Below are 17,737 nucleotides of genomic sequence, written 5' to 3'. Positions count from 1 at the left end.
CAATAAAAACTTTAACTAGAAGCTATTATTTCCAAGTCACAAAGTCAAATATATCTAAAGCAAGCAAGAGAGGAAGCAGAAACTCTATATATTAAATACTGTATGAGCAAACTCTTCATATATAAATGCTATCCTTGGATATTTTTTATTTATAGAATATTTTAATGTCTAAAAAGTAAAAAAAAAAAAAAAAAAGAATATTACTGCAGACTTTTTTAGTTAAAAAGATGAAATAAACTTAGCTTTCTCCATAATTCTGAAATAAAAGAATATCTACAGCTTAAAAAAAGTTGACATCAGTGTGATACGAGTCACATTTAATGTCTAGAGACATTTCTGCAATTTAAAACTATATGAAATATTTTCAGTTTTTTCAAAAAAAGTTAAGACTTTTGAAGGATCTGTTTAAAAATTCATTCTTTTGTGCACCAGATATGTTGACCTCCTTCACAAACACGCTGCAGAGCTCAACATGTTTTACATTTTTCTTCATTAATCACTATGAGCTGAGATTAGGAGGATTTTTTTTTTTTTTTTTTTACTAACAGTCCCTGAGCCAAACTTTTCCTCACCGCTGCTCACTTCCTGCCTCACCAGAAGTCACCACTTCACACATGACGAGCAGCTGAAATGATCCTTTGCGGGGTTTGTGTATCCAGACAGGACGAGGGAGCCGGGGTCCCGCTCGATTCCCGGGTTCTCCTCATTGGTCAGGATGTGCTCCACCAAGCAGCGAGCCGCCTCCTCGATGTTTGTGTTTTCCTGGGGGGGAGAAAAGGAGAAAAGAAAAGACACAAAGAGATTATTTTATAGCTGCTCTAGTGGGTGGTGTTGCTCCACAGATGGCAATATCGGTCATTCACTGTACTATTTTGGTCCAGATTTTTACATCTTATCAACGAATCAATGGATTTCCATGGATTTTTGCCTCAGATGCCAGTTTGTTCACTGATATCTAATGCAGTCTGAACACATTAACCTTCTGAACCCTAAAACTGAGCAGCGAAACAGAACGAATTGTAGGTTTATTAGCTTTATTCTCCATCTAATCATGTGTGATCTGCAGTTCTGTCAATAATATGAACCAAAACCAAGCATAAAACCTTGATAATGTGTTGAAATTACGTTGCATTACTTGTCTTATTTAAAAGAATTTTAAATAACCACATTCTGTGAAAAATACAAAAATTCTGAGGTCTGTGTCGCAGCTGTTTAAGCTATCAGTCGCTCATCTGTGACCATCAGTCATGTGATAAAAATTCAGGGACTTTTCTTCAGAACTGGACTGCAGTTTGTGTTTACACAGAGAAGATAGGTTGTAAAACTGAAAACAAATTGAAAATAAAAGTAGCAAAATGTCTACTGTATGTAACAGGGTCGATTATACAGTGATATATAAGTGTGCGTATATGGAATATATTGTATATTAGTTATTGCGATAATTACACAAAATCTGTGTCTGTGGATTTGTTCGTTTGTTTTTGTTTCAGTTAATGCCTGAATAGTTGAGCCTCCTTGTCAGTAAATGGAACTTTGGTTTGGTTTGTAACACTACTGCAACATTCTAGGTAAACACTGCCCTCTATAAGTGCCGATTCTCCCCCCTTTTGTCATCAATCTCTGTGAGAGAGGGGCATGTGTTGTAGCGACCACTGACGGGAGGATTTTGTGTTCCTATTTTAATGTCAGGAGCCAGAAAATAAATGGAGACTGCCTCCAAAAAGATGCGCGCCTGAGTCTTTACGAACACACAATGCAGAGACAGAAACAAGCCGATCACATGTATATAGAGTAACCATTTTTTCAGTATTTTAATACCTGTGGGCACTTAGAAAGTTATTTTACATGTTGCTTCGAGATTTCTTTTCTCAATTTTTGTAAAATATAAAATCAAAGAAGTTCAACTTTAGTTTCTTACTTTTCATAATATGTCATTGTAACTATATGATACTATAAAGAAGACTTTTTAAAAAAATGTTGTTCCATCTAGTCATGGTTGTGCTGTTTCCACAGAGGTGCAGGATTCTTTTTAGATTGCAGTGAAAAATGAGGCCACAGAACACCTAGAAGCTGCTTGAGGGCTCAGAGTCTTAAAATGTTTTATTATGACACTATACAAATGTCACATAGAAACTCCCTGCGAGTCTTTTTATCCCGACCTGTCTGCTGAGGGCCGTGTTCGCTAACTACACCACCGTATCTGCCTTGCACTCTGGTGTGTAACTCATTAGACAGTCCTGAATGAGACGGAAAAAACAGAACTCTAATTCACACCAGACTGCAGGAATTCCTCTGTTTGTCTCTTCACAGCACAGCAAATAAAGATCTCTGGCTTTTAGTGTCTACAGTGAAGCGCCCTGCAGAAATGTTCAGAATCGTTTGTTTTTATGGTCGGGCCTCTGTTGTAATTACTTGTTTTACTTCACCGCAAAAAAAAAAAAAAAAAATGCAGTTAACCTGAATGTAGAAATGATGCTTGGAACAGACAAGTGGACTGTTTAAGTCTTTTTGCCTCAAGTCAGTCCCCTTTATGACACAGAACTACTCCTTTCTTTTAGGGTTTAATCAGAAAAGGCCCCTAACCTTCAATGATTCTGGCCCACATATCACTCGTATATTAAATGATCTGTGGAAAAAGTTTTTACTGCATCAATCTAACTTTGACTCGTTCACAAAGCTGCGGTAATTGCCTCCAAAACCACATCTCCTCTCTTTTACCTTTGCAGAGGTCTCAAACCAGCCAACGAAGCCATTTTCTCTGCAGAAGGAGTCGAGTTTGGGCTGCTGGGAAGAAAGTTGATCTGACTTGTTGGCCAAGAGCACAGTTGGAACTGGCTTCCCGTGGTTCAGGGTCACCTTAGGAAGGAAGAAAGATGGGTTACATGACGGTAGCGTTAGATTTCTACATTCCAGGACAAATTTTAACCAATCTATTGTAAAAAAAAAAAATTACCCTTTCTTATCTTTAAAAGTGCAGTGAGAGTAACTACACAGACAATACAAATTATAACTGACGGCTGACTGTTTTTACACTGTTTCTTTGAATGTCAAGCTTCTTCTTATCAGGAGCAACAGGAACTTTTCTTGGACGTTTTCTAGGTTTTTTAGCTGTAAGTTTTGGCACACACTGCCAGTAGCTATACTTATCCTTTGCTTCCAGTGCAGCAATATTGCCACAGAAAGCAGATTTAAACTCTGAACTCATGAAAAAGTCTTAGATTTCATGGATGCTAATTTATACATAAAGGATTTTATGTAGAAATCCTGCACTCTAGCTTTAAGGACATATTAAATGGTCTTCAAAACATAAATGTGTCAATATGCTCAAAAAGATTCAAGAACACACAGAGAACGGAAGGGTGAAACATGATAAGTGGAAAAATGGGGGCCACAATTTCAGACAGTCTTTCTGGGTTGTGCACCTAAAATCTACACACAGTGGGGATCCAAAGTTTGGGCACCCCAGGTAAAAATTTGTATTAATGTGCAAAAAGAAGCCAAGGAAAGATGGAAAAACCTCCAAAAGGCATCAAATTACAGACGAGACATTCTTATAATATGTCAAAAAAAAAGTAAGATTTTATTTCCATCATTTAAACTTTCAAAATAACAGAAAACACAATAATGGCGTCTGCAAAAAATTTGGGCACAGTCCCACAGATTTATTTTAAGCCTGAAAAGTTACCCTCTGGCCCTGGACTAGCTTAGATCTAACACCAGTGTGTCTGTGCTCAGCACCAATGAATAAAAACAGGGAAAATGTGGTTTTCTGAGAATATTATGGGATGGAATTTGACCAGTGTCTCATTTTTTCTACATGAGGGACTTTCTGTATCGTTATATTCGTTGATAAATTCTGCCTCTATGAGATTCTTGTAACAAGGAGGTTTCAGTTTCCTGCTGGAGCTGAGCGGCTTTCAGTTTGCTCAGTCATGTTTATGGTTTAATTAAGTCTTCATTTACCCGTTCTGCTTTGGTCGAAGGCAAAACAACTTTGTGCAAAAGTTGAATTTAGATGAATTCTGAGTGTTGGTTAGATCTGAGCCATTGTCAGGGCTTGTTTTTGTAGAACTGGCCTCTGATTGAACCTTAATGGAGGAATTTTTGGCTGTTATTTGTCTGCTATGTTCTTTATCTGTATTTACAATAAAATTTAATGCAAGAACAATGCGGAGAAGTTTGCCTTTCTTTTGCCTTAACCCTGTAAGAACCAAATATAGAAATGAAAATTAGCAAAAAATTGCAAAAATATATAAACTCAAATATGGAAAAAAATTGGCAAAAACTATATTTATAATTTTTAGGTCCAGTCAATACTACTACTACTACTACTAATAATACTAATATAGCAAAAAAAGCAAAAAATATATACTATTTAAATATTTTTTGCTCATTTTTTTCTGTATACTTTTTTATTTTTCTATATTTTTAAATATAGAGGAAAAATGGCAAAAATAATATATGTATAAATGAACAATAATAATAACAAAAAAATAAAATTAATGTTGTATTTCTGCAACAGTGGGTTTTACAGGATAAAGATGCTCCGATATACCACCCAAAAATAAATATTTTGACTCTTATGGCTCCTCTGTGGCCACCTTAGTCAAGTTCTGAGCATTGAAATTAAATTTTAGCAGCCTTCTTTGAGCCGCAGCTGCTTGAAACACTGCAGTGAGGCTGATTCTCCATCCTGTTCTGTAAGGCTGAGAGTTCATTTTAGCGTGTGTTTGGTCCTGTGCAGGTATGGTAGGAATTTTTACATCTTTAAAGGAACTGAATGACGGGATGTAAAGAACAGCCTCAGTTTGTGCTTCAGATGAGGTTCAACTGCAAGTCGTCCGACCTTTGAGTCCAGGTCGTCTTTCCACTTGAGCACGGCGTCAAACGTTGACACCCTCGTCACGTCAAACACCACCAGGGCCCCCACCGCCTCCCGGTAGTAGACACGAGTCATGTTCCCATAGCGCTCCTGTCCTGGGATGAAGGACAGCCATCAGACGCACACATACATGTTTCTGTGAAGTCCGTGAAATTAAATCAAACCCGGCAGCACGCTCCATTAGTGGCAAATACAACAGTGCGTCTCTCTGTGTGTGTGTTTGTGAGTTTATCCTACAGTAGCCACCATCATGTGACTGATATTATGAGCATGGGATCACTTGAGTCACAGCCAGGCACAAGATCTACATTCCTCGACCAGGCATTAGATGACAGGGAGGGACCAGGCATCCAGAGGACGGACACGCACTCACTCACTGGGAGGAAATCAAGTCTTTTTTTCATTTTACCAACAAGTGATCTGAGCAAGAAAATCCACTGAGCAGTGTTATTTTTTGTATTCCAGTGCAGCAGGGTGTGTCAATTTGTTGTTAAAACCCTCCTACTGTCCTCCTTTACAGACACCAAAAAATATTGTTTCCAAGTCTGAAAAAAATTCCCCAAATTTCTGAAAAATTGCAAAACCTTCAGGAAGAAAATTCCAATGATTTCTTAACAGTTTCCCTAAAAAAATATTTTAAAAAATTCCCCAATTCTTGTGAATATTTTCAAAAAATGAGTAAAAATCGTCCAAAAAAATCCTAAAAATATCTAAAGTGATTACATCTATATTAGTAAAACTCCTAATATTCTCTTTAATAACATTCACACAAAAAAAGCTGGATTTTGTTTGATTTTTTTTTGTGAATGTTCTTAAGAAACATTTTTAACATTTTTTTCCACTAAAAAATGTTCAAAGATTTCCCAAAAATGTTGAAAATGCGCACATCAGAAGCTTCACTGTGAAAATATAGATTTTTTTCCCACATTTTCAAATTTTAAAACGGGTCAATTTTGACCCGCAGGACGACACGAGGGTTAAAGTGATTTTTAGAGTGAAATGACTTTATGAGATGATGTTTGTGCCTCATTTATGAATCTGCCCTTTATAATTAATCAACAAATCTGATTCCCAGGAAACAAAAGGTTTTTGTTGTTCCCAGATAACTCCAAAGCTCTCTCACACACACTCTCTGCTGATGTTTAAGCTGGTAAACAGGGATGTATGTGAGGTGGAGGTGGGTGAAGGTGGACAGACCTGCTATGTCCCAGAGCTGCAGCCGGATCACAGTGTCGTTGTCCCACTGCAGCACCTTCAGGGCGAAGTCCACCCCGATGGTGGCTCGGTAGTGCTGGGAGAAGATCTGATGCACGTACCGCTTGATGATGGACGTTTTTCCCACTCCCAGATCCCCGATCACCAGCACTTTGAACAGGAGCTCCTGCTGCATGGCTGCAGCTCTGCAGGAGGAAAGTTGAGAAATCCCCAGGAGAAGAATGGAAAGTTTCAGATCGATGCAGATGCACAGGTATCACGGCAAAACCGGAGCAAAGTTTTGGAGATTAAACTGTCACGAGAAGGACATTTCTTCAGCTCAGTGCGAAAAAGTGTCATTAAAGTCCCGTGTCAAGCTCCTGCAGCCTCCAGAGTCCAGCCGTGTTGTCAGTCAGGACGGTGTGGACCCGCTTTCTTCACTCAGCTGCGAACTCCAGCTGTTCAGAACTGACGGTGCGTTCAGGCGCTCCTCGTAAACATGAGAATCAGACTCTGCTCAGTGGTGCAACGCATCTTCCACTCAAGTATGAATTTGCCCTTTTACAAACAATAGTCTCACATTTTAAATACAGACATGTCAGTAAATTTTAGGTAAAGTTCTTAAACTAAATAAATCAAGTTAGGTGAATAATGAAAACAAAAGTGCCCTCAAGTAAAAAGTGGTTTTACATAAGTAACCTAACAATATCAAATAGTGCAGCTAAGACCCTGTAGTGTTATTTAAGATATGATTATATCTAAATAGATTATATATTAGGGAATAAATCCTACGAACATGATATAGAACACTACCATACCCGGCTAAAATACATACCAAGGCTGAGACCCAACAGTGCTAATCTGATAATAAAGGACTACAAAACAGAATAAGAACATGACTGGGTTAGAAAGACACCACTGCATACATGGAAACACTGAAGTCAAATTGAATGTAAAAGTGATGACTGTTAGACATACAAACATAATAGTGCAGTGTTTTAACAAAGCAAAGTTCTTCGGTTTGCCAGCGTCCTGCTTTAATTCAAACAAAGATGCGGTTCTATGCAGAAACAGGAAAACTTCATGAGACATGTCACAATGTTGAAGTAAATCGATACTCATTTAAATGACGGGCAGCTACGTACCAAGTGGAGACTTTAAGTAATTAATGGTTGATTTCTGGACCCTCCAAACAGTCAAGGTTGTTCTGAAAGAGGACACATGATGAACAAACTTCAACAATGAGTCTGTCTACAGACAGGTGACAAATTGAAGAAAACATAAACATAAAGTGTCTTAGTAAGATATTAAACCACCAAATCCCACCAGAACAACTTTGATGCAACCTGCCATTGATTCTCTAAATCTCTGGAACCTTACTGGAGGGATGAAAACCTTTTTTTTCCCCAGAAAGATCTGGTGTTGTGTTAATGATGGAGGACAGTGCAAAGTTCAAAATCTCCCATAAAATGTTCAACTGAGTGTAGATGTGGTGTCTAGTGGACTCATATGATTTTCATGCAAACATTCAGTGCCCCTTAGTGTCCTATTGATGGGTGAACTGTCATTAGGATAGAAATGTTTCATCATAAGATAAAGGGGTTCAGTCCCTCTAAAGCAGGAGTGTCAAACTCATTTTGGTGCAGGGGCCGCATACGGCCTAATTTGATCTCAAAGGACCAGTAAACTTATAGCATAATTACCGAGAAGTAACAATAAGTCTAAGTTTTTCAGACGTTTTAGTGCAAAGGAGAACAAGTATATTAGAAAAATCTTTATATGTAATGAACTGTCCTTTTCAAAATTATATTAGAAACAACCAGAGATTAAAGTAAGTGCAATTTCAACAACGCTATGACTCAGTTTAACATTTATTTGTGTGCATTGTGCATTAAAACTGATCACAGTGATTGTACAATGGCACAACATGTTTAGTCACAGGTATGTGTAACTTAAAAACATAGTCCTGGAATTAAAAACAATCAAACTTATCAAGATATAGAAATTTTTCTGAAGTCTGTTTTCCACATGTGGAAAGTAATTGTGAACACCTAAATTAACTCTGCAGACCTTTAAATCATAAGTAGCAGCTATTTCATACAGACAGTTAAGAAAGTAAAGTTGTCACCTGCCTTGTTTATGTATAAAATGTATATGTAAAATATACATAAAAAACTACATACATAACACGGATGCATCTATTCCAAATAATACTCCACTCAAATTACGTAGAAAATGTAGCAGAAACAATAACAGTAGAAATTATTTTTTGATGTATAATCAGCTTAAAGACTTGTGTTTAATGAAATATTGTCTCAAATCGTTCAGATCCAGAATTCAGGCCTAAGATACATCACATTTGTACATTTCTTTTTAAATTATGTAGAAATTCTAGTAGAAACAACCTTTTTTTGAAAAGTATAATCACCTTAAAAACTTTTTGTTTTTACTTTCCTTTTAGAGATTAATTTTTCATATATATGTATAATGTAAAAAATAAAACTGATGTATTTTCGCAGCAGTGTTAAATGATCGTATTCATGCGCTCTAGCCTCGTATTTACGGTATTCTTTAGTCCCACAGCCCTTGAACGCAGCAGCCCGAGGATCGCTGCTGCGCCGCTCTGTGCGCAGTTACGGTAATGGTGCTGATGAGGGCGAGGAGGAGATGTGTGTGTGATGCTGCTGTTGTGTCCTGCTGCCATTTCATCAGCGGATCATCACGGAAATATCAACAGTCCTGCTCACATGAAGCAGCAGAGGCTCGGATGGTGTGTCCGTTTTCACCCTCAGCTGTGTGCTTTCTCCGTCTTCAGACAGTGATGCTGGACAGCAGGCCTGGTTAATGAGCTGCATGTTGTTGGCGGGTTATTTGTGTGAGCATCAACACATCCACTGCTGGTCTGGAGGGTCATTTTCAGGAGACACCACCGTCAATATGGGGTTTGTTTTTCGCAGACACTGAGCGCTAACTTAAGGTAGGTCATATTTAGAGGTTTTTGTGCCATTCTTGTATCTTAATGTTTTCCATTAAAGCAAAACATGCTCATTAGGCTTAGAGGGCTGGGCCTTAGGCTTCAATTTAATCCTATTATTTATTCCAGGGTATCTTATTATGGGTGTCATTGGAGGCCTTTTTTCAAAGCTGCCTCGTGTCTGTCATGTTCAGCAGCTATCTCTACCTTCAGCTTATTTCGGGCTGGCTTCGAGGCCTCATTGTGTGTTATTGCTGTATAACAACCACTTTACTATCCACATGGGGGCTGACTACGCCACTGTTTATTGAGTTGGAGAGGAGTGGCCTCCCCCCTCCCTCTTTCCTTCCCCTCATATTAGATCAGCCAACTGTAAATCACATGGACACGGCCGACGATTTTGAGCCTGTTATTCTCTTTTGTCATGATGGAAGCAAGAATCAACCATGTGATCAACACGATCTGTGGATTAAATGTAGTGTTTCATCTGGATATTAAACTATGAGTCCGTCTGAACAGACACCATCAAGCGGAGGCAGTCTGCAGCAGCTTTAGAATGTGTTCAGGCTCAGGGGTTTCAATTTGTTCTCATTTAGTTCCCAATAAGTGTGACAAAAGACAAAGGTTTTAGGATTTTCCATGATGTAGTCATTTGGTTTTCTGCATCTATCTTCTTATTTTTCCAACTTAAGAGAATTGAAGCTACATTTTTGGTTTTGCATAAACCTAAATTCTGCTACAAAATAGCTGATCTTATGGGACAGAGCACATTAATTTATTTTTCTAGAGTCTTAAGTTGCATTGCACTTCATCAACATTTATCTGATTTATCAGCAAACCAAGTTCAAATTTAGATTTTAGTTCTGCCTTCAAAACACAAGACCTGCTTTAAAACAGTCTTAATGTGTAATATTACAGCTTCATTCCGGTCCAAAAAATATTCATCTACTGTTTTGTGATGGAAAACTCAATGTTTTAGGAATCTGATGATTTGCAGCTTTTGTGTGTTTTCTCACAGGTTTTCTTTTCCTGAGACATGGAGACGATATGGCTCTACCAGTTCCGTCTGATCGTCATCGGAGACTCTACGGTCGGCAAGTCGTGTCTGATCCGGAGGTTCACTGAGGGACGCTTCGCCCAGGTGTCCGACCCCACCGTGGGGGTGGACTTCTTCTCTCGCTTGGTGGAGATCGAGCCGGGGAAAAGGATCAAACTTCAGATCTGGGACACTGCAGGGCAGGAGAGGTTCAGGTAAAGATAGAACTCTTTCTCTGCCTCCTGACCCTGCTGCTCTTTGTGCGTCACATCAACCTTATAGCAACACATCTCACCCTCTATTTTACCCTTGGAGGGGCAGCAAAGGTCAAATAACCCTCCTGTCATCCTCATTTATGGGCACCTAAAATATTGTTTCCTTGTCTGAAAAAAATCCAAAGCTTCAGCCAAAACAATTTCTCAAATTTTTGAAAATTTACAAAACCTTCAATAAGAAAATTCCAATAATTCCTTAAAAGTTTGCCTTGAAAGTTTTATTTTAAAAAAAGAATAAATACATTTGGAAAATTCTTGTAAATATTTTCAAGTAAAAATCTTCCAAAACAATCCTAAAAATATCTAAAGTGATTACTTATACATCAGTAAGACTTCTAATATTTTCTTCAAGAACATTCAGAAAAAAAAATCAACCAAAATCCAGCAAAATTCACTGGATTTTGGTAGATTTTTTGTGTGAATGTTCTTAAGAAACATCTTTAACATTTCTTTTTTTTTTCCACAAAAAAAATGTTCAAAGATTTCATAAAAATGTTGAAAATGTGGACACCAGAAGTTTCACTGTGAAAATATATATATTTTTCCACATTTTCAAACTTTAAAACGGGTCAATTTGACCCACAGAACAACACGAAGGTTAAGAATCTTGTTAAGTAGAGTAGATTAATATTTACTAATATTGCTTTCATTACCAAGAATACATAAATACATAAAAACACATTAGAGGACTAAAGGTTGGTTACACAACAAACTACAGAGCTAAGCTGTTCAATGGAATTATTTAGGGAATATCTGTGACTGGAACAGACCAACACATTGATGGTTTTGATCTTTTGATGAGATTTGTTCAGAAAAGGAAAATACAGAACATCGCCTACTACTGAGCATCTTTATGTGCTTAAAACATTAAAAAATGCTGTTTTGCTTGGTGTTAATCACCATTTCTGGAGGCAATCTGAAATATCTTTCTTGTTGTCAACAAATCCCATGAAAGCGCAAAACTTTTCTGACTTCTGTCAGTCTCAACTTCATTCATTCCTACTGCATATATATTCAACCCTAAACTCTCTGTTTTTATTTTAAAGCAGCTGAACACTGTGATTTTTTTTACTAAAAACACTCAAACAGGAGGGAAAACTGCATTTCTGGGGGACTCTTCTCCACCGAGGATGTGTTACTAACAACAGCAACCCCACATGCCTCCTCAGGTCCATCACCAGAGCCTACTACCGTAACTCGGTGGGTGGCCTCCTGCTGTTCGACATCACAAACCGCCGCTCCTTCCAAAACGTCCACAACTGGCTGGAGGAGGCCCAGAGCCACGTCCAGCCGCACAGCATCGTCTTCCTGCTGGTCGGCCACAAGTGTGACCTGGAGGCCCAGCGTCAGGTGACCCAGCAGGAGGCCGAGAAGCTGGCGGGGGCCTTCGGGATGCGATATGTGGAGACGTCGGCACGAGATGCCATCAACGTGGAGAAGGTCTGGACGTCATTCTGTCTTCTCCTCACACACACGAGTGATGCTTTTATTGTGTTTTTGTTGTCATTTCAAGTGCTCTTGACTAAAATTTCTATCAAAATTGTGTAAATTGATGGAAAAGGTGCTCATGTTTTAATCCACAAAAAAATAATTATCACTCTAAATTCAGGCATCAGCATAGTTTGTATAAATAAACCTGCTTGTTCTGTTTTTAAAATGCTTTTGGGGATTAAAAAAAAAGAGAAATGCTTTGTTTCTTCTTGCGTAAAACGAACTTTCCGACAGTGGCTGGTTGTAAAGTAAGTGACTCGGTCAAAGGTCTTCTTAGGAAAAGGAAGCAGCATAAAAAGACCTAATAGCCAAATAGGTCTCACATGAAATATCAGCCCCCAGTCTGTGAGTCTAACAAGTTAACACGATTAAATTTACAATACTGATGCTTCTTATCAATTAATTGTTTGAGAAAGTATCAAAGAATAACAATTACACCCTATAAAGTTCTCATAAGGCAAACCAGTGTCATCAAATTGAATGTTTTGTCAGAAAAACCATCTGAAAATCTGAATATTTAAGCAAATGTTAACACTTGAGAAGCTAGAACTGTTAAGTTTTGGCATCATTTGACCATTTAAAAGACATTTTTTTCCCTGTTTATTCATACTTGTAAGTTATGCTTTGTCACAATCTCCAACTGTGATTCTGACTCCAGGCTTTCGTGGACCTGACGAAGGAAATCTTTGAGCTGGTACGGAACGGAGACATCAAGATCCAGGATGGCTGGGAGGGCGTCAAGAGCGGATTTGTTCCCAACACCGTCCACTCCTCTGAGGAGGTCACTAAGGGCAGCCGGCAGTGCTTCTGCTGATTTACCCGAGTGGACTCCATTTGTTGAAGATCCCTGTTTGGCTGCTCTCAGGCCAGTTTTTGGGACTTGTAAGGTCTCCCTCCTCAGTTACACACTTTACTTCTATATATAAGACAATATCATCATTCGGGTGCCTGTTTGGGGCTCTGTCCAAACGTAGAACACTTTGTCAATGTTCATAGCAGGCGTAGAAGCACAAGAAGCATCCTAACTCCTCACTTTTCCCTGTGCATGTGTGTGTAGCTGTAATAACCCTGCTACCAACACCTCAGCTTTACTCCACTTTTGGCCTTTCCTGATGTGTACAATTATACTGCAGTGGCCGGTTCTGTTGTTGCCTCACATCGCTAAGAGACTGTCAGTGTAGTGTACTTTTAATCATGTGTCAACATGAGTTCAAATTCAATCTGAATCAGTGATGCCAAGACTGAGCCACGACCTCGTCCTTTTCAGGCAGGATATATTGCAGCCTTGTGTGGGGCAGCAGCCTCACTGACTGACTGTACATGTGTACCACAAATCTGAGCGGCTTAATGCATAAAGAGGCTGGAGGAGGAAGAAGAAAATGAATTCCAGTTGAACCAAAGTTTGAGATGCTGTCTTGTTTCGTGTATCCGACCGCTGAAGGACAAGTTTGCACAATGAAAATGTTCAATGCTGGAAGGAGAAGGTGCTGCTGCTCTCTGACGGCCTTCATGACTCGATCACAGCGAAGGTTTTAACCGTGCAGTAGGTACTCGATGTGTGTTTAATAATCTGTGATGGAAAACAGGTAAGACACAACCTTAAAGCCTTTTGTATGGAATCCTGAGCCCAAAAAAATGAAAATCATAATGAATCATGTGAATAAATTGTGTAAAATACAAGAATGAACGGAGAGTTTGTAATATGTGTATTATTACCAAATATCATTTTTAAGATTTTACTACATGTCTCATTTTATAATTTTATGTGTTTTTAAAGCAGATAAGTTGTTGGTGACTCCTCACCTGCCATAGCAACAGCAAACTGCAGCTACATGAACCAACCACAGGCCTCAGCTGCACATAAACACATGAACAGAAACCAAACAAGACTATGCCTGTATAGCCAACCTACATTTGTATATTTGGAACTTTTTTTTTGTAAGTAAATGATTTTCAGATGTTGACTACAAGAGCATAATACACATCATGTGAGTTCAGGATGAGATCAGGTGCCGGACAACGCCACCCTGGGAATTTCACTCAGAGAATTAGCTTTGTCCAATAATGGAGGCGCACAAGCTCGTGCTACTCATGAGGCACGAGACGTGGATCCCAAAATCGAAACACTTTATTTTAATACAATTTTCTAAAACTGTACTTTTAAAACAGATTAACATCATTCACATTAGGGGTAAAAAAAAAGAAACAAAAGAAATCTAGTCAGCTGATGACTCACCAGATGGGACAGGGGAGAGGAATCCACCAAACTAAAACAGAAAGATCACCCAGACATGTGAGACACATTGCTGATAACATAAACCAATTCCCAAATGAGCACAACAATGAGGGGGGACATCACCATCGTCACCACCGGCCCTCAGCAGCTGAAAAGGAATAAAGGCTAAGTGAAACACAACGAGCTTCACCACTGTCAGGCTGGAGTTTGCTACACACGTGACCTAAATATGTAGCGGGACAGGAATTGATGGGACTCAGAAACACTCCACAGTTTAATCAGTTGTTCCTTGTATGATTTCTAACTGATTAATCACAGTCAATTTGTAGTAGGATCGCAATCATGTGATCGTCAGCAGGTAACTGACACAGTGTTCACTTGTTGTCATGGTTACAGTGATACCACGCCAGCAGCTATCTGGCAATGGGAAATCCTTAACGAAGCCATGATCCAGACTATAAGCCACATCACTGCCAAAATCTAATCACTTGGTCCTTGTGTCATTTCTGACTTCCCCTGAGAATTTCATCCAAATCTGTTAGTCTGTTTTTGAGTAATGTTTCACACAGACGGACTCACAGACAAATGTACGCCGATGGTCACATAACTCCACTGTTCCTTGGTGGAGTAATTACTGGGGGGAAAAGAGCAATTAATAGAACAAAATACACTACAAGATTAAGTACAGAAAGGGGGGCGGGTTCAAAGTAAACTATACGAAATCATACAGAACACTAAATGTCCCAAAACAAAACAGAAACAACAAGAGCAATCCGAGATTTCTGACCTCCGCCAAGGGAAGATGATACGAAGTTGGAAAATCTAAATCCGGATCCAGAATCAAGATCCTTAACAGGATCAACACAAAATTTGAATGGAGTCTTCCCTGGGCCAAGATCCACCTCTGGTGAAAATTTCATGAAGATCTGACAAGTAGTTTCCAAGAAATCCTGTCCACAGACATGCACACAGACAGACAAATAAATAAACGGACCCGATCGCATAACCTCCTTGGCGGAGGTAACAATCAACCAATAAACAAAATAATCCAAATCAAAACAATGTAATTTCTCCAGTCATACCATCAAAATGAGACTCATTGGTGCATGCGGTAATACAGGCAATTCACAAGCAACAAAGCGAAGCAAAGGTCCATGCCGCAGAGACAAAGCAGCGGTAGGAGGCAACAGCAGAGACAACAGCAGCGGTAGGAGACAACAGCAGAGACCACAGCAGCGGTAGGAGACAACAGCGGAGACAGAGCAGTGGTAGGAGACAACAGCAGAGACAACAGCAGCGGTAGGAGACAACAGCGGAGACAGAGCAGTGGTAGGAGACAACAGCAGAGAGCAGAATGAATGAAGAGTGAAAATACGTGAAGTGATGTTACAAAAGTGAATGTGAAACATGAATAAAGGGATTATTCAAACCTCACAACAACTGCAGAGATTTCAGCTCATATTGGTGGCTTTAATATCGACTAAAAATAACTTTTTCACAGTAGGAATCCGTTTCATTCGAGCGCCTTTAGGTGGAAAGAAGCTTTGACACACAGTCAGCTCACTGTTTATAGGTACAGCTGTGTGTTAAACCTGTGAATGTTGAAACTGTGACATGCTTTTACATGCGAGCCCGGGTGCAGCCGCCGCGGGAGCAGATCTTGATGGTAGTAGCAAATATTCAAACAGCTGACATTAAATAAATGTGTTATTTTGAGGCCAAGCCAAATGACACAAAAACATAAAAAAGCAAAATAAAGCACAACGATAAACAATTCCAACAAATATGCATCCAGTTTCGATTAAATTCCAATTGATTCTTTAGGAGATGTAATGTTTCTGTTGAAACTGATGGCATCCACACTCCCTGAAAGCTGCTATTTAAAGTATAACCAAATGTTTACCACAGGAAATACAAAATGGCTTCAGCAAACGGTTACAGACAGTGGCTACGACACTGCACTAAGGCTTTTTGGTCTTCATTAGCTGCACTTCAGAAACTACATTGTTCTACTGATGACTACTGAAAGGCAGCTACATATTGGATGATTAGTTATAAATGTAACTGACGCCTACAGAGCCGCAGCACTGATTCTCATCATGCACTTTTCTGTTCTAAAGACACTTCTGAAGGCTTCACGAAAAACTCCTCGCTCTGGTCCAGCAGCAAACCGTGCAACATCCAAGCTGCTAGCTGCTTGAACATTGATAGCACATTACACAACTTGTAAATGATTTATTTGAAACCGAACTCTTAAAGTTTGATGTTTTTCTGGTGAAATTACAGCACAAGTATCATTAATAATAAATGCCTGGAAACCTTAATAAAGATTTCCCTTATGCAAAGATTGGCGGTACACTGCTGTCTGTACCATTAAAGTGACATAGAGTTGTTAACAGGTTGATGCTGTGTGTCGCCACTAGAGAGCAGCCTCAGTGTGTGGAGAAGGGAGGGGAGACGGAAAATCTTCCTCAACACAGATTTTGTGTTTCTAGGTGTTAAAATTTGGATATTTTCCTGCCAAAAACCATAAATATGAGCTCAAATCTCAATCTGAAAGGCACTAATATTGGCAGCAGAAATAGAAATGGGTTCCAAATACATGTCACAGAAAATTTAAAAAAATAAAAAGAACTCGGAGTTCTCCTCAGCTGCTTTAGTGCAAGTGTCAAATTAAAATGTTACTTTTGAAACAACACACATAAAATGGTGTGTGATGTTTCCAATCAGTAGATCATTTTTTTCACATTATAAGCATTTCTCGTTGCTGAATTACATATATCTGTCATTTTCATGGTCAGTGTAATTTTTTCACCAATTTAGTATCATCATAATGCATAATCCAGGAACTGTAATACAGGAACTGGTAGCACATGAGTCTTCAGATTCATCTTCAGTTAGTAATTCAGTTTACAGGCGACGCCCCTCCAGTTATTACTTCTGATTAGAGGACATGAGGAACTGCAGAAGTAGATGCCAGTTTCATCTATTTCGACTTTGTTTGGCAATTTTTTTGAGTTGCAAATGAAATATTTTACCATTAATGTTCAAAACCTATTAAGAAAATGACTATTATGAGCTAATTACATAGCATTGTGTTTTGTAGTCATGCACTGTCATATACTAGTTTAATAAAGATCATACTTTGTTAAATACCCTCATAGTTCGCATACTGTATTCCTAAATATAGTTGTTTTTAATCATATTACCACTAGAATCTGACTAATACAGTGGTCCCTCGCCATATTGCGGTTCACTTTTCGTGGTCTTACTGTATCGAGGATTTTTAAATTGTATTTGGTGTCGCAGATTTTTCCATATATTGTGGTATTTTGCAGTATATAGGTATTTTTATAGGTATTATAGATATTTTATTTATTATTTTAACTGTTTTTGCAGTAAAATCTGCATTTTCTAGCCTAAAAAAAATGAAAACAATCTAAAAAATAAATCAAAAATAATAGCAGCATTCATCATCTCGCCTTGTTCATTCTCCCTGTGCAGGACATTCGTCTAATCTTCATCAGGACTACACAGCTAATTCTTCATCATCTTCATCATGTTAAGTTGTAGTATATTCACTGGTGAGTATCCATATAGATTTTTATATGTTGTTAAAATTATGTAGATTTAAGAATGGAGAAAGTGT

General features: G+C 38.6%; 2 protein-coding genes across 2 annotated transcripts; one reads left to right on the top strand and one right to left on the bottom strand.

Annotated features, from left to right (window-relative positions):
- Positions 1-291: 291 nt before the first annotated feature.
- Positions 292-6,493, bottom strand: rab38c (RAB38c, member of RAS oncogene family). Its single transcript, XM_022221034.2, has 4 exons — positions 6,080-6,493; positions 4,847-4,977; positions 2,719-2,856; positions 292-762 (listed from the first exon to the last, which is right to left on the bottom strand). The coding sequence occupies exons 1-4, from the start codon at positions 6,270-6,272 to the stop codon at positions 601-603; spliced, it is 624 nt and encodes a 207-aa protein (XP_022076726.2). The 5' UTR covers positions 6,273-6,493; the 3' UTR covers positions 292-600.
- Positions 6,494-8,710: 2,217 nt separating this feature from the next.
- LOC110970725 (ras-related protein Rab-39B-like) lies at positions 8,711-13,539 on the top strand. Its single transcript, XM_022221035.2, has 4 exons — positions 8,711-9,053; positions 10,069-10,301; positions 11,531-11,801; positions 12,511-13,539. The coding sequence occupies exons 2-4, from the start codon at positions 10,087-10,089 to the stop codon at positions 12,664-12,666; spliced, it is 642 nt and encodes a 213-aa protein (XP_022076727.1). The 5' UTR covers positions 8,711-9,053; positions 10,069-10,086; the 3' UTR covers positions 12,667-13,539.
- Positions 13,540-17,737: the final 4,198 nt, after the last annotated feature.

This window comes from Acanthochromis polyacanthus, chromosome 17 (genome assembly GCF_021347895.1).
Source record: "Acanthochromis polyacanthus isolate Apoly-LR-REF ecotype Palm Island chromosome 17, KAUST_Apoly_ChrSc, whole genome shotgun sequence".
Taxonomy (NCBI): Eukaryota; Metazoa; Chordata; class Actinopteri; family Pomacentridae; genus Acanthochromis; species Acanthochromis polyacanthus.
Note: the sequence above shows the minus strand (reverse complement) of the source record. Positions and strands in the feature narration are given on the sequence as shown.